Source organism: Vitis vinifera, chromosome 19 (assembly GCF_030704535.1).
Source record: "Vitis vinifera cultivar Pinot Noir 40024 chromosome 19, ASM3070453v1".
NCBI lineage: Eukaryota > Viridiplantae > Streptophyta > Magnoliopsida > Vitales > Vitaceae > Vitis > Vitis vinifera.
Window position 1 is genome coordinate 22,026,219 of NC_081823.1, and position 27,889 is coordinate 22,054,107.

At 33.3% G+C, this 27,889-nt stretch overlaps 1 protein-coding gene across 4 annotated transcripts; it reads right to left on the reverse strand.

The window, feature by feature from the left end:
* Window positions 1-8,648: 8,648 nt before the first annotated feature.
* LOC100262853 (uncharacterized) lies at window positions 8,649-27,257 on the reverse strand. 4 transcript variants are annotated; one of them, XM_059735680.1, is made up of 12 exons: window positions 26,972-27,257; window positions 26,799-26,882; window positions 24,641-24,719; window positions 24,116-24,192; window positions 17,919-17,961; window positions 16,889-17,144; window positions 14,286-14,460; window positions 13,205-13,288; window positions 11,879-11,999; window positions 11,295-11,500; window positions 9,815-10,048; window positions 8,649-9,139 (listed from the first exon to the last, which is right to left on the reverse strand). In XM_059735680.1, exons 1-11 carry the CDS (start codon window positions 27,197-27,199, stop codon window positions 9,863-9,865), a joined length of 1,539 nt encoding a protein of 512 aa, XP_059591663.1. In that variant the 5' UTR covers window positions 27,200-27,257; the 3' UTR covers window positions 8,649-9,139; window positions 9,815-9,862. The 4 variants fall into 4 exon arrangements, 3 of the variants coding, with proteins under 3 accessions (XP_059591663.1, XP_059591661.1, XP_059591662.1); XM_059735678.1 differs by having other exon boundaries at window positions 16,889-17,149; window positions 17,919-18,058; XR_009465335.1 differs by lacking the exon at window positions 8,649-9,139 and adding an exon at window positions 10,320-10,529 and having other exon boundaries at window positions 9,852-10,048; window positions 16,889-17,149; window positions 17,919-18,058.
* Between the last annotated feature and the right edge of the window lie 632 nt (window positions 27,258-27,889).

The window sequence follows — 27,889 nt, forward strand, 5'->3', positions numbered from 1 at the left end:
CTCTAAGCTTATGATTAGGATTTATTGGTGTGTTTGCTAGTTTACACACTAACTTTCTTGTTTCTTTGATAAGGTTTTTTTTTTTTTTTTACATATTTCTACTAAAAAATAAAATTTTCCTACTTAGAATGTGCAACCTTGATTCCTATGAAGTATTTCAACCTTCCTTAACTTGTTAATTTCAAATTCCTTGGCCAATCATTGTCTCAAAGTCTTTCTTTCCATTTCATTCTTTTTCTTTTTTTTGTCATGACGATGTCATCTACATATACCAAAAGGGTTGTAACTCTCCCTAAATCTGAATGCTTGATGAACAATATATGATATCCCTAACTTTGTCCATATTCAATGTTTTTTTGTCACTTTAGCAAACATTCCAAACCATGCCCTTAGAGACTATTCAGTCCATATAAAGCTTTCTTTAGTTTACATGCCTTTTTAGAGGCTAGGTTGTTTCCAAATCCAGGAGGGACTTCCATATAAATCTCTTCTTCTAGATCTCTATTCAAAAATTCATTCTTGATGTCTAATTGTTGTAGATCCTAATTATATTTTGTTGCCAATGATAACAAAATTCTTACTATGTTCATCTTAGTAACCAAAGCAAACGTCTCTAGATAATCCACTCCATATGCTTGAATACATCCTTTGGTCACCAATCTTGCCTTGTACCTCTCTAATGTCTTATTTGCTATATATTTAAGAGTATAAATGCACTTACATCCTACTATCCTCTTTCTTACAAGCAAGTCTACCAACTCCCAAGTTTTATACTTCTCCAAGACCTTTATTTCTACATTTATGATTTGTCTCCAATTTTCATTAGATAAAGCCTTGGATAGAGTGGTAAGAATATAAATATTTTTCAAACTTGTAAGAAAACTTTTATAAGATGAAGACAACTTTTCAAATGATACAACATGGGAAAATGGATACAAAGTATGTTTAGTGCATTCTCTTATTCCCTTCTTGATGGCAATAGAGAGGTTTTGATTTATGATATTTTTATATTGAAGTTCATACTCAGTTTGTAAGGGAGGATGAGAGACGATTACCTCATTTCTAGAAATCGGTTTAGATTCTTGAACTTATATAAGCTTAGGAAGTGCAACTTTCTTCCTTGAGTGACTTTTCTAGTCATTTGATTCTCAAGAGCAAAGTCAATGGATGACAACTCAAGTTCAAAGAAGAAAGACACAAGTACTAGATCAAACACTTTAAGAGGGTCAATGAGAAATGGATAAATGAAACATAAATCCTGATCCTTATCTTCCTCAATGGAATTCTCTGACAAAAGATAAGAAGCGGGAAAATAAGACTCACTTTTGTTGAAAGCAACATCAGTGAAGACAAAAAAAAAATGATGGTGGATGGTAATACTTTTTATCCTTTTTGAGTTGAAAAATATTTTACAAAAATACATCTAATTGCTCTTAAGTCTAATTTTTCCCTATTTGGACTATGAACAACTACAAAGGACACATAATCAAATATCTTAGGAGTAAGATGGTTTGTGGTTCTCATAATAGGATAAAACGATGAGAGTATTTCCATGGAATTTTGAAACCTAAGACTTTCAAAGGTAATCGGTTTATAAGGCGTGTGGTGGTTAGGACAACTTTCTCCCAATAAGATTTAGGCACATATTTTTGGAACAAAAAAACTCATGTTGTATCAAGAAGGTGACTATTTTTCCTCTCAACAACTCTATTTTGTCGTGAGGTGTTTGCATATGATGACTCATGAATTATTCCTTCATATTGAAAGTATGGAGTTAGGACTTTATTGGAATAATCTCTATCATTGTCGGATCGAAACCTCTCGATAGAAATACCAAATTGGTTTTTTTTTTATCTATTATGGAAATTTGAGAGAACAAAGCTCACATTAGATTTGTGTTTATGTAAGAAGATACCCTATTACAATCAAGAATGAAAGACATAAGCCCTAGATATATTAGGGATAAGGGAAAGACCTAAAATATCAAAAAGGATTAGATGAAAAGACTTTGAACTTCTTTTATTATTGGTGGGAAAGATTAAATGCTTGTGTTTGGTGAGTTCACATACATCACAATGAAAGATCTCAACATTAAATTTCCTAAATAGAGAAGGAATTAAGATCTTAAGAGTTCTAAATACGAATGTCCAAGTCTAGTTGATGAATCTAGTTTTTTTTTCTTTATTGAAAATGTGGTGGTTAGAAAGAAAAGATATGAATGATTTGCTTGGTGTCTCAAGGTAGTATAGCTCATTCCATTCCTTAGCAAGTCCAATCATCTTCCCCAAGTCCTGGTCTTGAAATAAATAGTGAGTAGGGTAAAAAGTGTGAAACCAAGGTTTGGTTAATCTCGGTTTTGATGATAACAAAACAAGGTTTAAAACTAATGATTCTATTTCAAGTGTGATTAGGCAAGAAGATTTCCAAAGTGGTCATCACAAAGACAAATCAAGTCAAAGAGAAATTATTAAGAAAAAGAAGACCTGAAAGAGAAGTATTTTTCGAGACCCAAACTTCATAAGATCTCTTTGTAAGGTTGTTGGTGCACTAGGATTTTCATGCATTACATTCTTCACTTATGCACCAAAAATCATCCAAGAGTTATTTTATTTTAAATATTTTAAAATTGGATGATTTCATGTTTTCAACTAAAACCTTGTGTCAAATGTTTTCCAAACTTGTTTAAAAGATTTTTAAGTTGAAAAAGTTGGTTGTTGAGCCAAAAATAGTTTTACCGGTTGAATCAAATGAGGAATTGGTTGACCCCCAGTTCAACCGGTTGAAGAGTGCAAAAAAACTTTCTCTTTCTTCCAGAATAGTTGTTCAACCGGTCAAGGTTGAACCTCAATCTGTTGACCCTTAGCTCAATTGATCGAGGAACCGGTCGACCTCCAACTCAACCGGTTGAGGTCCGATCAAGGGGCAATTGAGGTCCAATGGTCACCTGCCAAACATTAAATGCTAACGGGTAGTCAACCGGTCAAACCCCCAATGGCTAGTTTGGTCTTTTTCCTCTATAAAAAGGCTTCAATCTTTATTGTTTCAAAATTTTAACCTTCCTAAACCTTTCTTGAATATATTTGAGCCTTGGGAGAGTGTTTTTGAGTGCACCATTGTTCTAAAACTTGCATATTTTTAGTGCACCATTCAATCCTAGCTTTCTTATATCATTTGAGCCTAAAGTTTTGTACTAGGATTTTGTGAAATTATTTGTATATCCTTGAGAGGAAGAATCTAAGCGTGAGGTATCACTTAGGGATTCTCAAGTGTGGGGTATCACTTGAGAGGTTGTTCAAGAGTGGGGTATCTCTTAAGGATTGTAAAGGGTGCTTGGAGCCAAAAGTCTAAGAGGGTGGATTGAAACCATAATCCAATTGTATTGCTTGAAGGCTTGGTTTAGAAGCCTTGAAATAGTGGAACCTCAAACTTGGGATTGAAGATAGAAGAGAGTGAACGTAGGTCGGGTTGCATCGAACCACTATAAAAATCTTGTGTTTGCATTCTCTTTTCCTTATTCTCTTAATTTATATGCAATTTAAATTTAATAATAAAGATAGTCTCATTCAAGTTTGGGAGCTCTTTGCTAAGTATTTGAACTCTAACTTAGTCAAACTCAACATTGAGATCAACTAAGAAATCATAGGTTCGATTTTTTTCGATATAATTCTTCATGATTATTGCATTTTTTAAACATTTTGTCTCAGTGCATCAATAGTGATCAAGTTCTTGCCATAGATTTTTCAAATATTGGAATATTCTATAATTGTCTTGTTTCCCTATTTCGCTACTTTAGTTTTAACTTTTATCTCGTATACTTGGGCTATATCTAGTGCCTTTAAGTATGTCTAGTGAACTATATCCCAGATATCTTTAACAATTGTCAGGAATATACATGTGTCACTAATTTCAAGTATCATTGAATTCTAGAACCATACCATAATCATTAAGTCTTACTCATCATAAGCATCAAACCAAGGGTATCATCTCATTGGTCCAATTCCTAGGAGATGACTTGATTTCTTTTTTCCCTTCAGAGAGGTATGAACAAGTTGTGACCATTTTAAATTATTCTTCCTATTAAGCCTATATGCCACTTGAAGATTTTGCAATTCTCTTATGTTGTGATTAGTTGTCACTTCTTTAGATTGAGTAGCATAGCGGTATTTCTAATATCTCACATATTTTTCATTTCTCTTTTTTTTTTTTGGAAATATAAAAAGGCCCCTAAAGACTACTCTTAGGGCTCAAAACTGTGTTAGAGTTCCCACTAGTGTTAATGTAGGATAGTGGCAATTGTAGTAATGGTGTCGGAGGTTTGATACTCTCGATTTCCAATAATATCTATAGTGCAAGGAACACTTCCCGTTGTCTATTGTTCTTTGCAATATACATTTGCACTAGCAATGAGAACAAGAGACGATACATGGAGAAGGAAAAATCTTCACTTGTAGCAATGGTGAGAAAGAGAATCAATGTGAGGAGGAGACGTTATGTGCAATGATTGTTGTCGTTGGCAAAGACAATGGCAATGATGATGGCATGATTTCTATTTTGCAATGAGTTTGTAGTGGTGCGAGGGTGGGAGTTTGAGGTGAAGAGAATGTCAACGTCAAGGAAGATCCAAGGGCGACGGTGAGGTTGAAAAGTTGAGACAAGAGGGTGATAGTGATAGTTTTGTTGTAGTCTTTGCTGCTTTCACAATTTTTTTTTCTTAAGGCTTTGCCTACAACAATGGCGCGATGCAAAATAAAGGCAAGTTCTTAAGGTCAACTATGATCTTCAACTTGATAATGAAGGCCAAAAATATTCTTCTTTTCCCAGTATTAACTTTGTTACAATTGTGTTATAGTTGTGTCATAGTTATACTACATTTGTATTTCCAATTCTAACTTATTCCTTGATTTTATGAGAGATTTTCTCTCCTAAAATTAAGGATTAGATTTTTTTTCTAAGGTGGATGGTCTCAACCATTCATGCATAAATATCATTAGTATAATCAATTTGAATAATAGAGAAAAAAAAAAATTCTCCCTCAAATTTCTTTGGTCTATGTCAAAAATATTTTGTGCATTACCTATATGAAAATTTCATCAAAAGATAATCAATAAAGTTCATATATATCACAAATGCATCAACCATTCTCTATGTTGACATCCATAGATATATAGCATAATTTCAAAAGTTGTAATCCATGGACTATCATTGAAACAAAATGATTATAGAAAATAAACCCCATTAAGCACACCATCAATATGAATGTGTCTATCTATCTATCTATCTATCTATATATATATATATATATAATTCAAAGGTATGAGTATATAATTTATTCCATAGTAGTAGTGAGTTCAAAATAATGTAAATATCATAATTTAATATTTAAAATCTCAAAACGTATGTCTATATATATATATATATGTAGACATCTTATATAGATCTCCAAAATGATGTATATATATATATATATATATATATATATATATATATATATATATATATATATAAATATTTCGATAACAATCATTAAAGACCCAAATAAAATAAACATCACAAATGTGATTGACAACAATGAAGTTTTTGCAATGGTAAATAATTTTCAATGAAGCAATTAAAAGATAAAATGGAATGTCAAACTAGAAGTATAACTCTAATAGAAAATGTTAATGATTTTAAAAAGCACAAAAATATAATAAAACCAAAAGCCATAGATTGTATCCCCAATCATAGTAATCAGATTAAAAAATTTGTCATAAATAATCACGATCTTAATGTAATAAAATTTTGAAATAGGAACAATTTGACTAGTCTATTTAAAACCTTTATATATTTTCCTATATCTTCTTTTTATAGAATAAGATAGAAAGGTAGTATCTCTTGCCAACACGTGCCCACGTAATTAGGGAAAAGCTAGTTATGTCCATGATAAGTTAATGTCTATTTAGATATACTTTTTACTTTTTTGTTTTTAAAATTGAAAAGTAATAATAAATTCTATATAAAAATATAATCTCTTATATAAAAAACAAAAATTTATCTTTTATAATTTCAAGATTTTTATATTTTAAGATAATAAATTTTTTTTAATACCTCAGATTTTTAAAACGGTTTTTAAATCATTACTTTTTCAATATAAGTCTTTAAGAATTTTTATATCTTATATGAAAATTGTCATAATCTCTTATATAAAAAACATAAATTTATCTTTTATAATTTCTAAAATTTTAAATTTTAAGATAATAATTTTTTTTAATACCTCAGTTTTTTAAAACGGTTTTTAAATCTTTACTTTTTCAATATAGTCTCTAAGAATTTTTATATCTTATATGAAAGTTGCTATTATTTCCTAATTTTAGAAATATCAACGATAAAGTGTAATCAAAAGAGCATTTAATATTTTATTTATTTTTATAGTCGATAATATAAAGTTTAATATTACATGTTAGAAAAAAGTCAAGAGAAGTAGTATACGATTTCTCTTGAACCGAATATTCCATATTGTCCAACGTTGATGAGAGCTTTTTGGGAGAAAAAGGGTAGTTACCTAGCAAGCACCGGCTTGTTGATTTCGACAAGAAAACATGCCAATCATAGTTTCGTATTCAACACACCATTGCCTTACTTGACAATACAATGGTATGATAAATATCAACTTTGGAATTGGTCACTTCACTTTTATTTTATCCAATTTAATCGAGATCACTTCATCAATCAATCTACACTAAAGAAATAATAATAAATAAATAAATAAAATATCTATATCAGTTTTATCCATAAAGTAGCCTTAAAGATAACATATAATAAAAGTTATTTAGTTGTTATTTATAACTGTTTTCGAAAACAATTTTAAAAAATAATTTTTGAGAACAGTTTTAGAAAATTTTATTTGATTTTTGTAGGACAAAACTATGTTTAAAAACCTAAAATGTTTAAAACCTATCTTTAATATTTTTAAAAATATATTTTATATATTGTGTTTTATTTTTAATCATTCTACGTATTTTGTATGATTATTTTTTAAAACAATCCTTAAAAAACAAGTGAAAATAACATAAAATAATTAAAATATGTTATTTAAAAACACCTTGCTTCTATCTTTAAGAACAGAAAATAAAAAACAATTTTTTGTTATCAAATGTATTTTCTATATTTTTTATTTTAAAAAATAAAAAACTATTCTGAAAAACAATTCTCAAATAAACCCTCTTTAAAAAAACTTACGTATATTCAAATTCTTCACACTTCTATGTGAAAATTTTATAAATTTAAATTATTTTTTTCTTCATTTTTTAATCTTTTCTTCTTACTTTTTTTTTCACTATTTTCTTTTTCTTTTGTTCCAATGTTTTAAAATCCAAATGGGGCTTAGAAATTCAATATTTAACAAGATTTTTGTGGAAAACTCAACTGTCACCAACCATTCCCACTATAAACTATTCATTTCATGGCTATATTAAAGTAAATGGCGTAAAGCAATGGAAGTTTGAATTAAAATTTGACACCTAATGGAAGAAGCTCTAATGTCTTTTCCAAAAGATGCATTTCCGTACTAAGATTTACCTCCAAAACTCCACTAAAATATCTTCATTCTTTCTTCCAATATCTTTGTTTTTCTTTTTCCACATATGTAGTGAAATTTTCGTAAATCAAACTTCAATCGACGTTTATTTATTCCTTATCCAAAACTAGAAAAGCCCAATCCACAACTTGGTCAAAAATGGAAGTCCAACCTAAATAATTTTGAAATAGACATTGACACTATCATCCAACTTTAAAATGACAGTGAAAGCAAAAGAAGAGGAAGAGAAAAAAGGGAAGCTTTCAAGTTTCAACAGTCGTATTTAGCATAAATGGCTAACCTTTTGAGGAATCTTTTAAGAGATAGGTGATGAAGTGGACTCCTTTGTATTTTGCTTTTCTCCTCTTTTATTTCTTTGAATGACTCCTTTTCTAGTGATAGCAATGGTTCATTTCATCTTGCTCTCATCCAAACTGCTAGCCACATCCTTACTTATCGTCCAACTACAACCCAATTCCATTGGTTACCTAAAAAGACTTATGAGTCCGTAAAAGTGTTCTTTGCTTAAAGTCTTTAAAAGAGGACGTGGAATCGAGAACAACGTTGGTTTTTCTCAAATCTTCTTTTTTCAACACGAAAAGTTATTTCATATTTAATAAAACTTTTTCTTAGTATCAAAATTATCCTTTTAAAGCTACGAGTTCAATGTCAACCTCAACATGGAGTTAAAGTCATAGGCAAAAGCTCAAAGAGTTTCCCTCTTTTTTTTCACTTGTTTGGTTCAATCACATGCTTTCGCTTTTGCTTTCCGATAAAAACATCCATTTTCTTACATCCATGTTAAGCTTTTTTGGAAATCAATAATCAGTTTACAAAAGCTTAACAAAGAGCTTTTTTTTTAAGCATAGTAAGAGCTTTTGAATTTATCTGGGTAATTCAATAGGAAAAAAAGAAAAAAGACTTATGAAAAGGATTCATAAGAAAAAAAATATCACATTCGAGAGAGCCCAGTTTTGGCTTGTATAGGGAGTTGTTTCAAATTTAAGGAGACTTCTTTAATTGGTCATTGTCCTTTCAAAATCATGATTTTAGCATCGGTTTCTATCAAAACTAAAAATCATCAGGTAGAAGGTTTCACGGGCAAAAATACTACTTGGATTCCAAAGACTAATCCAATCAAGACTACAACTTTCTAAAAGAGACAAAAAGTCAGTCAAATGTGAACAAGTGTGATCCCCCTATTAGTTTAACAAAATGCAATGTCTTCCTCTTCACAAATTAGTTAGAAGAATCTTCTACCTCAGATACAGACCAATAAATAAATCAGACCCTACCATCTGTCTACTTCAGCTAACGATTAAACTAATACAATGTACCAAGTTGATAGTACCTTGGCTTGTGTTGTAGTTTCTTTGAAAATTTTATGAGTTCAAGAGGAATTCATGGAATGGGTCAAGCCTCAAAGGTGTTTCTGGTGAAAGTTGGAATGCAAACAAAGCCGTCCTACTCATTCCAGCCTCCTAAGCAATAGAGATTTGTAGGGGGAGACTGGTCATACAGGTGTTCATTCCCACCAGAAGAAACACAAGACGAGCGACACTCCAATGAAATTCAGCAATCAACCTGTTGCATCATTTTGTTTTTAGACAAATACAAACAACTAACGGCTTTGGAATTGTTTTGGTATTTAATAACAGAAGCCTTAATTGAATAGACCGTAAATAGCACCTAAAATAGCATATTAGATGCATAAGTAACTCCAATTTGTCTTTGCTAGAATGCAATGAGGACATGAGGACTCTAAGCTCTTGAGCTTATCTTATTTCAGGCCATAATGGCCCATAATGACAGGGACATCGCCATATTTTTAATTTCAATAAAGTACGATATTATGGAATAAACAACTACAACACCTTAACAATTAAACCACGGGTTCTGGGCCCTGACAAAGAAGTTGAAGGAAGCTGACTCAACAAAAAAAATATATGCATGAAGGATGATTGAGTAAAACATAAAGGAAAAGAAAAAATGGTGATCCTCAGAACCTAATAGGCAGCTGCTGAATTTAGATTTCATGCCTAGAAGAAGCCATGTAGTAGCTTAAGACATGCAGAGGGGGAAAAAAATCTGAGAGTTGAGGTGGGGTTCGTGGGGAGGTTCCTGCTTCAATTCCATGTAATGGTAATACTGAATTTTACCTATCAGGAAAAGAAAACTACATCTTCCCATTTTAACTATATAATATCAGATAAATAACCACCTGTAAGTCTGTGAAGGTTAACAAAAAGAAGGTATTACCTGCATACAAGTTGCACCGTATCTAACTCAATGCTTCTCAAATTTGTGTCAATTTCTTTTCTTTGCAATTATGGCGACATTCCTTGGGGATAATACAGGATCAAAAATAGGCAACATGACTGCCTCCACTGAACTGCCTTGCTCTTGGAGGAACAATAATCTATCAAGCAGAATAAGTGTTTCCAAAAGAGGTCCTAAAGCAGCACGAAGAGACCAATAAGGTCCAATAAATTCCTGCATGGAATTGTGATGTTAATCAGTGCTTACCCAGCTGACTTATATAAATAAAGTGAATGGCATGCACACTGTTATTTATTTCCACAAGGAAGAATCTGTATGAGAACAAGTGATGAATTAGGACAAAGTATTATAGTATAAGAGGATCTAAAGTATTTCATAATTTTCAAACTTAATGACACATGCCTTGAAATAATGATAACAAATAAATAAATCATATTGCTGGGGCTTTAGCCGAAGTGGCTTGATATATATTTTGATCCATTACCTATTAGCCTATTCTTCTGGGTCAAATTGGTAGCTTCATATGATACTAGAGCCTTTATTTTCAATATGTCATGAGTTCAAACATTATTGCTTGTTTATTCCCCCATTCATCAAGCACAGGTGCAAGAGCAAGCCCGAAGAAGGCTGTTTGTCTGGCATAGTGTTTGAGCTCTAGCCGAAGTTGGGTTGATATACACGGTTGGTGCATTAGCTGACAGCTTAAGCTTTTGAGTTAAATTGGTAGCTTAACAAATAACATATTGCAATACAATATAAACACTAAGAAGACACCAACAATGTACCACAATTATAAGAATGAAGTGCATGTATAGAAATTTTATAGAACATTTTTTTCAACATGATTTATGAATAGACAAGCTCACTCATAAAAGAGAATGTGAGATTTAGTTCTTTTTCTTTCATTAGAAACTGTATAATCTCTTTAAGTTTTGGAAGTTAATTTATGATGCTTCTAAGTATATTCATGATTCTTAAAAAATCTAACACCATAATTGAGAGAACCATAATCAGAGATGAGGTTAGCTTCTCTAGGTAAGTTTAAGGGTAATTAAGCAAGCTGGAAACATATCCCATACCTAAACCTTGGTCATGTCATTTCCATGACAGGTATTTAACAAACTTTAAAGTGCTCATCTAATACCAATATAACAAATCAAATCATTGGACTTTGTAACAACACATCTCATTACAACCCAAAAAAACCATATGCTATGAATGATAAGATTCATCACCATGGATAAACCACAGGGGTTCCCATAATTTTACATGGGCATCCCGCATAGATGCTGACATAAAGGTGAAATATCAACTCTGTTAATGAAGCATAGAGTTGAAAGAATATGATACACAGGAGTTTTGTTAAACATCAAGCAAGTTTTCTCTTATAGAAGTGAAGTCGAATTGTTACATATATAAATATGCGAGTAAAATCAATTAGGTACTGAGAGTAACATACAGCAAATGGTGCAGCTTCCTCCCACACCTCTTTAAAATTCACATCTGGCAAAGGTTTGAGACCAAGGCGGCACAACCCAGACTTGCAAAATTTCTCAAAGAGGGAATACTTATCAACAGAATTAATTGCGTCAGATATGGTAGTCTCATCAGAAGAAATCCCTTGAAATAAGGAATCTTTCTCCATTGCAAAAGCTGCTTTGTCATCTGCAGCACATGTTTCAATAGTAACTTGCAGTCATCTTGACGGGTAGTTCAAATGTCTCCTCGTAGCACATAAATAATCATAAAACAACAATCATACGCACTACACTAATTTAGTCCCGCAGAGGACTATCTTAAGCTGAATCACATCATTACAATGGGTCTAAGCTCTATTGGATGTACACTGCTTGTACAGCTTTGCTTTGGTAGGCCTTTAAGGCCTAATCAATTCCAAGACAAAGGAGGAAAAACTGACAGCAATATGGTAGACTTATTAGCAGTACACTCCTTATTCACCGGGTTCAAATTTTGTCAACTTGGTTGGGCAGCTTCTTTTCATCCAACAGTGTTATTGACATTGAGACAAAGGTAAATGTGTACCTTTTTCAGGTTGCAGAGAAGACTCCAAATTCCTCCTTTGCTGTTGGCGGCGCAAAGCTTTCCCTTGACGCCCTATAGCAGGGCTTGTAATCAAAACTTCTGGATAATACCTATAGAGAACCTTCACATGGTACAAAAAATATGATGTCTTCATCGTAGGAGAGGCAAAAAGGTGATATTCCTAAACAACCTATAAAAAAGGAATTGAGTTGTATTGGAAAAAAAAACACTAAAAAAATGGTGTGCATTTCCTAGCATGTCACATGAACGCTGGGTAGTCTTGATTTGATTTTGCATGCATGCTTGTATCAATGTACATAAACTATTCTTCGGATCAAAGAGTATTATATCATGAAACAATGCAGGAAGTCCTTGTGGCAATTGAATTATGGTGCAAGAAATGGTAACTGGGCTTTCTAACATCACAATTATCAGGTAAAAAGTTCACAAAGGTTCCCATTTTGTTTGTTTGTTTTTTTGTGTTTTTCTTTTTCTTTTTTTTTTCTTTTTTCTGGGGCAGCATAAAACAAGGTTAGAACTTAGAACAGAGAAATAAAAGCTTAAGATCAAAACACATATCTGTAGCAACTGTTGTCAAGATATCACTCATACTTTCAATGTAAATTGGGGATATTGTTGATATTCCAAACATTTTTCTCCTGACAGCTTTTAGGGAGAAATTCATGAAATATCCCAACATCTCTTAGGAAATTCCACAATGATATATTGCAAAGTGCATTGATGGAGCTTCAAATACAAAGAACCAGATAACTGATGGACATATGAATCATGTGCCTTGCACTGAAAGGAGACCAGAAATAATAGAAGCTAATAAATGTCAAAATTGCAAGGTATTTGGTTCTATGTTTTCTAAGGATAAGCAGCAGGGTAAGAGAGTGCTATCAGGTCAGTCCTAAATAAAATAAAAGGTTCTTTTCTAGGTTTTTCTATTAAGGCTTTGAAGACATGGGCTTGGGTTAGTTCGGTTGTAAAAAATTCCTACAGTAACCAAACAGAACTTAATTGGTAAGAGAAAAATCTAAACCAAACCAAACCAACCAAGGGGCACTACCAAAACCAGCCAGTGAAGGTTGGTTTATTTATTTATTTTTAATAAAAAGAAGTGCCAAGATCTCTTGATATTGCTATAGATGAGTTAAACCAACATAATACTACCACATGAATACATGCAAATATTGGCCTCAGAAATATCAGAACCATTAAGATTTTCAAGGTGGCACATATAGACACAAAATATTATAGTTTGCCTAGAATATTTTGAGTGGTTGCACTAGACAATTACAAGTGTTGTTTGATAGCACATACCATCTGGAAGGCAGCCCGGAAAGCATGCAACTCAAAATTTTGAAGACCAGCATCCTTTCCCATGACTCTCCATCTCTCTGCACTCTAATAAGAGCAGTGAGGTGAATGGATATATCTATATAAGGCTAAAGTACACTGCCTAAAAAAAAAAAAAGACTGATCAGCATGGTTTTCCAACAAAATGCAAAGCATAACCCAGTGACATTTGCAAATTTAGACTCTAAATGCAACTTCATTTCATTTAGAACTATAATTTTTAAGACTCTAAAAACCCTAATCACCTGATTGAGTGAGAATGACAACCCTTTTATTGTTGCCTCACCTGAAAATGGATATTAACTTCATCAATCATCTATGCTCTTTCTAATGCCTAATGAGTAAAAATGATTTCCAATAGGTCAATTAAAAAAGAACTATAAACTACTTACTATTCAACTCTACCAGTTCCAGTTGCCAAATATTTAACTCCTTTTGGTGGTCCAAAATTCTCAGCATTTAGACAAGTCTTCAAGCTTACTTAAATGAAGACATCAAGGGCATCTCAGGTTTGAAGTGACGTCTTACCCTCCCTTCTTGAAGATTTTCTTTGAGGTAAAAAAACACTGACCAAAAGAAGAGATTCTTCCTCACAAAGCTCAGATAGTTCAGTTTAACAGAGATCAGTCAACTTCTAAACCTACACAATATCATTCTCTCAACAATTTTACTTCCAGCTTTAACTGTTTGACATTAGAAAGTGTCACTGATCAAAATTCTAGTTACTCAACCAAAGGGGCAAGACATGCAAGACTGGACCCAGAGAAAACTCTAGTCAGGGTCATCTACGACATAATTGCCTAATAAATTATACACCTTTGCTATCTGCATCCATGTGGAGTTAAATTCCATGAAGCAACTGATGTGGTGCCTAACCTTCTTTCAAGTCCATGATCCAACAAATAAAAATGAGAGAAGGTACCGCATTTTGCTTATAATTCTTAGTACTATGCAAAATGTTGACATAAACTTGGATAAGTGAATATCTTTGAAGGCCTTCATTGCAAACCGAACTGATAATAAGAAAGGCAAGATAAAATTGTACCTGACAAGCAAGGTCGCGTGAACTTTTTCCAAGTGATAAGCCAGCAGATTTAATAACATTACTCATTGGAAAACCACATTGGGAAGAAGAACTCTCACATACTTCTTCAGATAGTAAGTTGTAACAACAACCAATGCTAACCACTGCTTTAACTTCTTTGCACTCCAAAAATGTCCTGATTCAATATATACAATACATGAATATAGGTATATAAATAAATACCTAGATATGTATATGTGTGCGTGTGTTTTTATATTTCCCTTGTATATTTTAGGTAATTAAAAAAAGCTTGATTATGGGGGCTTCCCACCCCTTGAGTGGTTACCTGGATTTGCGTTCCTTGTTTGTAGTAGGGAGATTTAGATTCACAATTGTATGGATTGTGATTAGGATGAATATGTATCCCTCAACACAGGTTGTTCACCATAGTATTATTTTTTTACAAGGCAAAGATCAAATCTATTAAAGTACCTAACAAAAGAGTGCACAAAAGTATACATGGTGTATACAAAAAGCCAAAAGGCCATACAAAGCGGAGGGAGACACAAAAAACAATACTCTTTTCCTACTTAGAGTTCAGCCAATCAAATGGTCCAAAATAAACACCATGGAGCTACTTCCTAAGCTTTCTTCCTTTTTTTTCTTAACAAAGGCTCCATGTCAATTCAAAAGGATGTTTCTTAACGAGGAATACATCATACTTCAATAGAAACACAGAGCGGCTATCCCTCAGCCTCTTCTCCCTTTCTTTCTAATAAAACACCCATGCTAACCTTTAAGAACCTCTTTCACTAAATTGGAGAGAATATAATAGATGTCGAATAAAGCCAATATACACATACATACATATATATATATATATATATATATATATAGACAAATTGCTTGTTTGCAATGGACGAGGATATGATTAGTTAATTCTTCTTCTCTTATATATGTATGATGTAGTAATGTTAGAATCCTTCCTTTAACTTCCTCCTAAACAAAAAAGCCCACTTTAGACTCTTAAACCTCCTTGGAGGGGAAAGCCTCTCCATCATCCAAAGCATGATAGAAGGATTGAATAAAGAGCTTCCCATCTTTGGTACCATCCCAAACCAACCTATCCTCATCTTCTCTAAGTCTTCCCCCAAACTTATTAAACAAACTCTTAATGTTATCTAACTTGGAACTGCCTAAAGTAATATGGGTCCCAAAGCCCCTTCCCACTCAAATATTCTCAAAAATCAGCCACCTAAGAAGCTGCAGAGTACTGAGTAAGAAAGGTTCTCTCAACCAAGAGTTGCCACACCAAACATCCTGTTAGAATTTAACTCTTCTCCATTAAGTACCTCTAGCCTAGATTTCTAATGGAACATTCCCACCCTCTTCTAATAGCTATGGGCAAACCAACACCATAGCCTCCCTTCCTTCATGGCAACACCAACCTCTCAATTATTCCCTAAACTTTACCTCAATCATCCACCTCAACAGAAAATCTCTTTTTGAAGAAAATTTCTAACACCTTTTTCTATGTAACACTTTGTTGAGGGTAGACAAGGCTCTAACACCTAGACCCCCTTTCTTTTTATCTTACAAAACGGCACCTCATAATGCCTACAACCTACCTCATCTACTCAAGCCTAATTGCTTAAGCTTGGCTTGTTGAGAATAGTTCATTTGACTAGTAGCCTAGTTGGGTGCTTATTAAGTTGCCAATGAGAGTTGTTGGCAACTTAAGTCCATTTCACTTCATAGTGCTATATATCATCATAAATCTATTATAATAACTTGCAATATGGATTTCTATGGTACATGGATATAAGAAGTAGAAATGGGTCAAAGGTATGTCCCATTATTTACTATGCTAGACTAGACTGATTATAAGGTGCATGAATAACATTGAAATGTGGTACATTGTGGATGTCCTTATTTATTTTAAATATGGTGCATGAATAGCTTTATTTAGATCATTTAATTGAAATTGGCTAGTTTCAAATGCAAGACCAACTTTTTACTTAGCAACAGAAGAATGATAAAAGAACATTATTTTTGTTTGGCAACTATCTAATCAAGTTATGACCAATTTCATTGCTAAGAGAGAGAATTTAAAAAGGAAAGAGAAACTAAGGAAAGAATAAGAAGAAACTTACAGATTGACTAATTTTGCATTTTGGAATGAAAGTGTTCCAGATTTTATATTGAGTCCATTTGCAGATCAACTGGTATGAGCAATTGGTAGTGAACCTAGGTGTACCATATAAAACTAGTTCTAGCCATTTTAGAGCCATACATCATCTCATTACTTTGGACTGATGTTAGCCACAATCAATCCTCATTAACATCTCTAAGGGAACACCCAAGTCAAAGCTTGCCGATCTTTTCCAGCCCTAAAGATTTGATAGAAGGTGCCACTCCCAAAGAAACATTAATGGATAAACTCCTCTCGCCAGAGTGTTATGGATGAAGTGAAGCATTTCATTGTAACAACAGGAGGCTAGTATATATTTACACAAGTTATCTATTAATTTGCATCTGTAAGTCAATATTGAGGGGGCTTCTTTCATTAAATTCCAGAATTGAAAAAAGCAAGTTTGAAAATCTAAGCATGCCTCATTACTCACCTAAGCATTGTTACTGAAAGGTCTCCACATGCGTGAAGTCCAGCAAGAACAAATGAAGACTCATTATGTACATCACACAAAGATGGCAATCTTCTCTTATCTAGTCCTGGATGAGAAGGTTGGCTTATGCTTTGTCCAATCTGCTGTGGACACTGAACATCATCTTCAGACAGTAACATGTCATTCACGGCTTTCAACATGTCAGCAGACATTACACGGCATGTTACAGTCTTTGGCACATTCAAACTCCTACTCCCTGACCTAATAGAGCAAAAAGTATCAGTATCATTGAGAACTACAGGAAACATAGAAAAAGAATCTAAATTTAATAAAATTTAATTATTGAAATCTAAGGTACCAACCAAGTTGACCATTTATGACAAAATCAGGGTACCAGCACCATGCATTTAGTGAGTCTCACTCATGTGGTAATATTTAGCCTAAATTCAATGTTAGACTAGCTGGATGGTACATACAATCTAACAAACTCTTTATTTTTGTTAAGCTACAAACTGACCTAAAAGCTTAAGCTGTTTGGAAATGAGCCCACAATGTATACCAAGCTAATACCCTCCTTACATGTGGCTCCACACCAGCTTGTGGACAGACAAATCACAATTATGAACAAAACAGATGGTGGAATAAAGAGAAGAAGAGATTCGAACTTAACAAGTGTAGTGAACCAAAACTCTGATACCATGTTGAGTTACCAATTGATCAAAAAGCTTAAGCTGTTAGGAAATAGGTCCACTAACAATTTTATTTATTTATTTATAAAAAAAATACAATAGGATTTGTACAATAATTACATGTACTTGATAAAAAATGAGTTAATAGATACTTAACCAAGTAATTTTGTGAGAGATTCCTAAATAAGACCAGATAATGAGCTCAACTAAGCATGTAGAACATGTACTAATATACTGCCAGTGGCCTGAGAGGTACCTTAGGCTCCATTCTGCAATAAAAAAATTTAACAAAAAACTAAAATAAAAAAGAAATAACAATTTTAGGTGATCATATCTTGTACCCAGATTTACGCATCTGAGCTGCATAGTGCTTCTTGATTCGTTCTGCACGTGCATTTGTAACATTTCCATGATGAGAACAAGAATCAATTGCAACCACAGAGAGCTGATATTGAAAGGAAAGTACTTGTGCAAGATAGCCCTAAAAGAAATTTTGAATCACAAAAAGACAACAAAGTTATATAGGAAGTAAGCAAAATCATTTTGGCTTAATTCCTCCCCCCACCCCTAACCCCAACAAAAAGAAAAAAGGCTAAATGAATAAAGGAAAGAAGATTGATAAAATATCTTGTTCAATTGACAGTTAAGATTACACCTATCACACAAAATTGATGGTCAGATATCATTTTTTTAATCTGTAGTTTAAATAAGGCTATTTAATAGGAGAAAATCCATAAAACACCATAAGATGTATGAGTAGAGACCACTAAAAAACCAAAACCTTCATCAAGTTACAGTGAACGAGTAAAAGAGAAAAAATGATTTTCAAGCTCTTCTTCTCCCCTTCCATTCACTTAGAACCCATCATTGTTTTACCAGCAATTACATGATCAAATGTGTTAGGGTTTTAGCCAAAATTGCTTGATATTTACTATTTGTCCATTACCTAATAGTTTAAACCTTTAGGTGAATTGGTAGCTTAAAATGCCATTAGAGCCTTGGTTTTTGAGAAGTCATGATTCGAACCTGCCAGCTTGTTTATCTCTCACTTTTATTGAGTCTTAAGTAGAAGCCCAAAGGACCATGCCCATGAGTCGTAGTGTTAGGACTTTAATCCAAATTACCTTGATGTTCATTGCTTTTTTATTACATAACAGCTTAAGCTTTTGGGTAAATTAGTAGCCTAACAACATACAATGTATGAGGCTACAATGAAGTTAAAATTTAAAATTCAAGTATTCAAGGCATGATCACATTTATTAAAACTTACCATTCATACAGGAATTATGGGAGTTGAATATAGTTATAAGAACTTTCTGGGTGGGTTTGAATATTTAAAATATATTATAAACTTCCTATTTTTTTTTTAAAAAAAAAAAAAAAAGAAATGAAGAAGACAGAAAAATGAAATTTGTAAAATAAAAGGGGTGAATGGGGTGATGCATGGCAGCTTCGTCCCACCACCTCACACACGTTTCCACAGGCATAATAGTTTTTGTTTGCTTTCACTCTTCCAACAAACTTCTCATCAAATGCTGTAGCAAGAAAAAGGGTGCTCTTCCTTTCTAAAGATTCCCTATTTTTGGCTCCGGCCTAAGAATTTCATTCCCTAGGCTAGAGAAGGGTGACACTCACTTAACTAAGTTGTGCAGGCCAGCAATATTTCTACTGGAGGTTCAAGATCCTTTGCAGAGGTAGTGAAGCAGGGATTGCATTTAGGATCTATGGATGGTGATTTAGCTTTGGAAGCTTCCTCTATTGCTTCAAGATTGTCATCCTTGAGAAATATTTTCATTGAACAGTGGAATAGTTCTATAGGTCATGGCCTTTTGCTTTGTGATTGAGTCCCAGACCAAAAGGGTATGGTGGAAGAAGGGTTGAGTCAGTGTGAATGCTCTCAATGGCAGTCCTTTCCCCAAGATTTGATCAAAGAGGGTTGTGACTTGGTACTCAAAAAGGTTTCAGGGCTTTCAAGGGAATAATATTCTTCTTCTTCCCCAACTAATAGTGTTGCAGGTGTTTCAGGAGCAGTGTGTGAGCTCTGAGATGTGGGCTGGATTAATTAGGCTTCCTATACATTTTTGGAGTTAGATCTGTTCAAGACAATAGGCAAACTGTGTGGAAGTTTTGCCTATAGAACTTTGGGGTTGAGATCAGTCATATTTTAACAACCAACCTTTCCTTTATTCACATCTTTATTAAAAGTATTCCTTTTGTAATCCATTGCATAATGATTCAAAAAACACCAGGTCCCTCCCTGTACAACTAAAGCATTGATAAACTTCAAATGTCACTTTCTTTTGACTGAATCTTTTGTTCTCCTCATCATTCAAGAAGGACAAGAAAATCTTATGACAACAAAGACACTAGCATTTCCCCTAGATTCAAAACCATACTTGGTGATAGAACTAATAAATATTTTTTGTTTCATGGTCACACAAGCCTATAACAGAAACTTTCTTTTGGTGGAAACCTTTTCTCTCCTTATCTTTCGGGAAAGACGAGAAAATATCAAGATGTAAAAATTCCCAAACACTTCACATAGATTCAAACCCATAACTGATGAGAAAAACAGAACAGATATTTTTTATCTTTACTACTCACAAGCTTATATTCTTGCTCTTTTATCCAATTTTAATCTTCCTCCCAATCCAGTACTAGGGTGCTTGTGTAGACTGATAGTCCATTATGGTAATTAGTCATAAATGTAGCACTGTGCAATCCTCTATTTGATAGGTAAATAATTTGTATTTAGAAGGTCCCTAGAATTCATTGGAGGAAATGCAACAAAAATGATATTGTAACAACACCAACAGAAATTAATCAAATTTCGAAAGGACATGTGACTGGAGGGCAATCATTAAATTAATCAGGAAGGAGACAAGTGCCCCATAGCAGCACAACTGAAAAAAAAATAGTCAAAGGGAAAGAATATAAGCTAACAGCAGAAAAAGATTGAACAGATTGACCAGCTTTAAAGGAGATATAAAATAATTGAAGTTAGCAGTAAAAAAAAAACAGGGAAGACAGGTGGCATCTGTTCAACCAAAAAATAAATGCCCAAGAAGTTGTCACATAGAGAAAATAATGAGGAAAGTGGAGCAATAATGGAGGCATGAAGTCAATATTTCCATGATAGGAAGAACATTTTGCTATGTATCTCAGCCATATGTTGTGTACCAAAAGGGTGTCCCAAAAGACAACAAGGTGAAAATCAGCCACTAAAAATGATGGTGAAGCCAAAGTAATTCAACCAAAAGCAATTGCACAAGATCCCAATAGTATAGAATAACTTTTTTTTGATCGGTAATCCCAATAGTATAGAATAACAAAGAAATTGATACACCTAAGAAAGAACAAGTACCGAAGTTTCAGAAAGCAAAAGGCATAGTCAACCCCATCAACCATTAAAAAAATGTAAGAGTAGGAGTGTTGCAAAGAAATTGGGAGAGTTCGAAACTAAAAAGAAATTGGGAGAGTTCGTACTAACAACAAAGTCATCACCATAACATAAAGCAATGACCTCCATAACAATGGTAGCATTTACTTTCTCAGGTCTCTCTATATCTTAGTGAATTAAGAGTTAGTTTGGGAGTGATTTTGAAAGGTTAAAAGTGCTTCCAAATGCTTGGAAGACTTTCATTACCAAAATTAGACATTTGAAAAAGTTTTAAACATGTAGAGAGACACTTAAGCTGATTATTAGACTAACACTAGATAGGTGCTTCTTTTAACAATCAGCTTTCTGTTAACATACATATCACCAAAAACCACTATCAAAGCACTTCTTTTCACTCATTTCCAAACACTAATTGACTCTTCATAAAAATGTTTTTGTTTGAAGCACTTTTGACAAAAGAGCTACAGGATAAAAACGCTTCTATGATAATCACTCCCAAATGAGCTCAAGGTTCCAACATCATTACAGATTTCTTAGAACAGGTTTTTTATCACATAATTTCCTTTGCAGACATGTACATACATTTGCTAACATTTCTATTTAGCTTATCAATACTCTTTAATTTCAACACTTTGACTTTATAGCACATTCCAATTTCTTGCACCTCATCTTTTATAGTTGTGTAACTCAATTCCCAATTTAACCCCTTGGTCAAATTATCAAATCCTTATGTTAGGAGGGAAGAAAGAGAATCGAACATCCGTAATGTTCATAAACAAACAATTGATTAGAAGCCAGTAGATCACATTCCACCACTCAGTGCTACTCACTTTATATGTCTCCAAGTCAGGGCATCTGGATCAGTCAGTAAGCTTTAGCACACCAATATACATTCTACTTAGATTAGTCAAACTAACTGCAAAAACCCACTAAGTTGAAATTAAAACTAAGAACAAAAAATGAAATAAGCTAGATGTTTTGAAATGTGAATGTGTAGATGTGAAATTAATATACTGAACCAAAAGCATGTGATAACAAACAAGGAAATTAGTGCTAAGAAAGTGAAAAAGATAGAAATTTAAAGATAATAAGAAGCAAACAATATTTCTGCTGAACAGTAAACATTATTAGACTGATGCAGAAAATTAAACATTGCCACTGGACATGGAAAATAAAGTTGAAAACTGAAATTGATAAAGATATGATATTGGTATTAAAAGGAATCTCTCAAAAAAAAAAAAAAAAAAGATATTGATATTGAAAGGCAAATTATGGATTCATACTGTATGTTGTTGAAGATGACTTCCTTTCTGGAGCATAGGGAGCTATTAAACTTTTGATTTTTTTTAATAGGTAAAGAGAAGTAGTATATATAGAAAAGAGGAGATGCCAAAAACAGTGCACTCAAAGTATATAGTGAGTATATAGTATAAGCTTCAAGGCTCATCCTGGAGGGAAAGGGAAAGAAGCAAAAAACATCACTTGCCTTTACTTTGAGCCTAACCAATCAATGAGGCTAACAAAATAATTAGGGCTCATATCTATAGACACCCTAAACCAAGACCACAAATTACATACAAAAGAATTTTTCAATCTTTGGATTGATAACTCCTTATTGTCAAATGCTAACAAGTTTCATTCCTTCCACACTGTCCAAAATAAAGATAAAGAGACCACTTGCTAAGCCTTTTTACAAGCTTTACCAATAAAAGACCCATGTCACCCAAGAAGAGATTCCTTCACCAAGCAAGAGGGAACCCAAGACACCCCAATGAGGGAAAAAAGCAGATCCCAAAGAACCCACAACTTTGCACAGTGAAGAAGAATGTGATCAACTGTTTCTACTTCAAAGAGGCAAAGGAAACATCTATTTGTCAAATAGAACCCCCTCCTTTCGATTTGATCCAGAGTTAAGACTTTCCGCCAAGTTGCTCTATTAAACTTTTGATGGAGATACTTTCTCTCTATTACATTAATATGGTATCGTAGTAAAAAAAATTCCTTTCTCATGTCCTCTATAACTGCTTGATGCTCCCACCTTTAGTAGTTTATGGTTTTGACTCAGTCTCTTTGCTTCCTCATGTGTAAAAAAATGTCCTTTCTTTGCCATGTGATCCTATGTACCATTCTTAACCATTTGGGCTACGTCCAAAGCATTTTGTTGAATAATTATACCCTCGCTATCCTTCTTAGCTACTGAGTTCATATTTTCTTTCTTTTAGGGGCCTTTCTGGTAAATGAAATATGCCTGGGACAGGTGATAGTCATTCCTTCCATTGTGGGAGCAGTTACTTCATGTCTTTATTATTGCTTCATGTTCCATATGGTTTACTACTTCAACCTAGGTGTTTCCAGTGTTCCTCCATTTTCAATGTTCTAAACATGGTTCTATATTTCTATAGATACATTATAGTAGCTTGTTCTCCCATCATTGTTAACAATTGATCTTTTACTACTCTCCTGGTGGTCATATACTGAAGTATCACTATCTGTTGTGGTTTGTTTCATTCAACTTAGTGTACCTAAACAAGTCCAAGGATAAGGAATGATATGATTTAATCTTTCATTGGTTAATCGAGGCAATTTAAATCATTCAGATTTGCAATTCAGAGTGAGTAAAATAGTTCCTTTTCATTACATTTATTGTAAAAACTATAAAACTGTACCTGTTTATTAATAAGAGGAAGAGAGAGAGAGAGAGAGTAAAGAGACCAATGAGGCTGTGAAAAGAAGGATGATTGATCCCAAAAAGAGAGAATGAACAAAACAAAGAATACACATTTCCTCTCCAAGGACAATATAAAAACAAAAGCTGAAGCAGCTCCTCAAAATTCTTATCAATTGTTGCAATTCTACAAGCAGGAAATGGCAACTTAAACAGTTAAAATCATTCTAAAAAACCACATGTACCTAATAAACATCAAAACACACCTAGATTAACCAAATGCAGTAAGATATTTGAACTCTTAGAATCAGCATGCATCAGCTAAGATGGCATATAATGCCTGGCTAATGATTGATTGCACAAACATGTTCAAATGGAAATGAGAGGTTTAAAAAGGGAAAAAATTAAGCAGTCTCAACATTAGGATCACATGTACAAAATTGGAAAACAGAAGAAGAAAGAACAGGGCCCACCTGACCAGCACCAACATCTACTATTGTATCAGCTCCCACACTGTTTGCAATTGAATCGACAACAGCAGAAAGAACCTCTACCTGTCCACAAAAGCCATTCCTCCAAATCTCAGAATCCTTACAGATTCAATGTCTAGAAAGAAAAGAAGGAAAACTGGGAATTTGAAATCTTTTGCTTAGAAGCCAATGACCAAACATAAAAACCATATCTAAAAATCGTGCTGGACATGAATCAACATTTTCAAGCTGTTTCCCTAGAAGCCGATCAAGTAAATTGGTAAACCCTGATCATCCATCCCAAAATCTATCACCTGAGTTATTAACCATATATTTCTTGACAAATTAAAATAATTCAAGAAGCAGGACCTGCTGATGTTTGGATTGTTCAGTAAGGAGTTTATCCAAGTGTAACCTTCACTTTAAATTTTTCTAGGGCCTAGATTCCATGAGATACAGAAAAAAGAAAATGAAATGGAGAAGATGAAAAAAGAAAAATGAAGTTTAAAAACTGAACAGTTCAATGACCTACCTCATGTTTTTTCTTCATATTCATGCCCTGAGTAAGAACACTATCAAGTGAAGTCATGCCCATGTTGGGCAATATCTACAAAAGTCACAAAAGATAAAAAATTACTGAGTCTAATAACCAAAAATAATAAAATAATAAAATAATAAAAATAAATAAATAAATAAATAAAAGAGAAGAAACAAACAAACAAAAAGCCAAGTCAAACTACTCAATTTGAGTAAAAGGAGCTACCAGTATGATCCTTGAACAATTTCTCAAATAAACTATATCCAGAAGGAACTAGCTAGGTTTAAATTTCAGAGAATGTACAAAAGTCCTCTTTTCTCCTCACTAATTAGTCTATAACATAATAATACTTTCTCTAGCATTATGCTGAAGTAAAAATAAGTCTATATAATATCAGTTTTGTAGCAAAGAATGCCTTCCTAATTTGGATGTGAAAAAGCATCATGTTTGTGAGCTTCATGAGGAAGTGTATATGCTTCCTCACCCAAGATTTAGAGCTTCAGGAAGTGAGGGAAAGTGTGATGCCTGATAAAAGCTTTATATGGCCTAAGACAATCTCCCAAGGCATGGTTTGAGACATTGAATGATCCTTTAACTAAGATTTGATTTGTCCAAAATTGGAAAGGATTAGAACCTTAATTGTGTATTCCAATTTTAATATTATAAGAAAAAAACTCATTAAATGAATTAGTACGTACAGTGTAGGACAATAGATCCTTACCAAAGAAAAGAAAAAAAAGAAAAAACAAATAACTGATAGAAAATGTAAGAACAAGTCCAAAATACTCCAACAGATAGTTGAGATAAGCTGCAATAGCACGTTAGACAGAGTTGTGCGGTGGCCATTGCACCTTGTTCCCACAAGGCTCCTAAGGCATCCCATGTGGTATGCATGTCATGGATCAAGCACAAAATGAGATCATTTGACTAAATTGGTTCCATACAACAAGTCTCCAGCCTGCATTGTCTTCAAGCGGTGTTTGGATTCTTCATTGGGATAACACAAGGCTAGTTGAAGTATGTATTCATGGAAGGGGCATGTAGATTAAATTGATTAGTTAAAAGAAAAAAAAAAAAAAAGCAATGGTTGGTGGACAATCAAGCAGTACTAATGACCCAACCAAAATGCAATTCTCAAAACTGAATTTCATCAACAGGATACAGAATATGAGAGACCTTGAAACTTTTCCTTAAGTGGAGCAGTGCCTTAAGGCATTAAAGAAGCAAATGATTTACCAGCACAAGAAGGCATTGTACAGTTCATGCCAAGCTCCACTGGAGAAACCTAACAAAGGATAATAGAGTGCCAGGTCGCACTTAGATCTTTCCCTAGATGGTGCCAAAGAGGCAATTAAGAAACCTGTTCATCCCATTCAACACCACATTGTTGACACAAAAGTTTTCAATAAAGAGATAATAGGCATGCACTATGGTTGATTGTGTCAACAGGTTCAGTTTGTTGGGGCTGGTCATAAATAACATGGCCAAAAGGTCAAGTGGGTCAATTATAAGAATGGACTCCAAGGGTTGGCTTATGCAAAACTTTATAGGCAGGGGGGTTTTAAGACTTACCCACACTCAAGGCAGCAGCAAGTTGCTTGGTGGATTACAAATTAAAGGCTGAGTTCAAATCCCAGACAATGGGTAAAGGCAAGCCATGAAGAAATGCCATGACAAGAAGAGGAATGACCCAATAAAGGCAACAGAAAAAAGAAAAAAGAAAAAGGCCAACAGGCCAAGGGTTGTCCCAAGAAGATAAACTTTTTCAGCAATAGCTGCTGCTAATGTTGAAGAAGACTCAATACTCAGGCTCAGAGGGACTAGTCAAATAATTCAATCCTCTACAACTATTGAACCTTTTGGGCTCAGCCGTTATCTAAGGTGAACCATAAAAATGTGTTAGCTGTGGTAGTCACAGAAGCCAAGCATAATTTTGTCTCATTCAGGAAGCTAAAAAGGTATGATCTAAAGCTAGTATGACAACAATGAATAGAACAAAGTATTTACTAATCCATGAAACACTTAGAACTGAGAATTGGAATTGCTAAATTACATCCAAAAACTAACAGTTACAAAACAAAGTATGCAGTAATCCATGAAACAAATAGATACAAGAGTTGGAATTGATATAACAAATATGAAAATTACCGACTCCAACCCTGCCTGATGTCGAGGAAGCACAAGGGAGCTTAAAGCAATGACAAATTGCTGAAGCGAAGGAGGCCAGTGATCCTGAAACCAAATTTGGGAGATTTCCAGCACATATTCAGCACTTAGACAACTCAATCATACTTGAAACCAAAAGTTATTGAAGTTTTTACCTGGAATATTCCAGATGGGATTTGGAGAAGATGGTCCACAGGCTCATTCTTGAGGCAATCAATCCAATCTTCATCGATAGCTTCCCATAGTCGATCATTGAAGAAATTGACTACGTGAGCATTGATTAGGAAAGAATATGGAGTGAGAAATTGGTGAATAGCGTGTATCCATTCTAGGGTTTCAGAAGCACTGCCGCAACTGTACTTGCTGGAGCTGCCACCTCCCATTTCCCCAATCTTCTTCCACTCCACGCCCCTTAAACAGTTGCACTCTTCCAATTTTTTCTTCCCCTTTCTATTTTTAAAATTAGATGTTAAAAATATTAATTATTTAATAAACTCCTACTTCCACTTGTTACCAATTTTTTATATTTTAGATCTTTTAAATCAATGATTAATTTATATATTTATATATAAAAAAGAAAAGAAAAAATTCGTAATTTGGAAGCAATTGCTAGCATTATTGAAAAAAAAAATCTAAACCAATATTATTTTATTTTTGTATTATAATTTTTTTAAGTTTAAAGATATTTTGTAAGATTAACTTGTGCAGGGATGACAACACGAAGGCTAATTCTCCTCCTGTCCTATCCCATTTAGTTTTTTCTTGAAATTTTTTTATGTTTTAAAAATTATTTTAAATGTTTTTAATTACATTAGAATAAATATATTTTTATAAATAATTAAATTATTATATTTTGTATAACTTATTTTATTAAAAAGTATTTTATTATTATTATTATCATCTATATATTAAAAATAGGAAAATAAAAATTAAATTAAATCAATTTTTAAAATTAATTTTATATATAATCAGGGCAAGATGGGATAAGACAATACTTGAATTTGTCTCGGGTTTTTTAAAAAAAATCTCAAACTTATCCAAAACCTATTTATTTAAACTTTAAACTTATCTTA

Bases quoted from the DNA above. Each gene is read 5' to 3' on its own strand.
- LOC100262853 (XM_059735678.1), bottom strand. From the start codon at position 27,199: ATGGGAGGTGGCAGCTCCAGCAAGTACAGTTGCGGCAGTGCTTCTGAA. The intron at 26,883-26,971 runs GTAAAAACTTCA...ATTTGGTTTCAG, and splicing joins TCCCATCTGGAATATTCCAG to GATCACTGGCCTCCTTCGCT. The intron at 18,059-24,115 runs GTGGGCCCTGTT...AATTTCTTTTAG, and splicing joins TAGATGTTGGTGCTGGTCAG to GGCTATCTTGCACAAGTACT.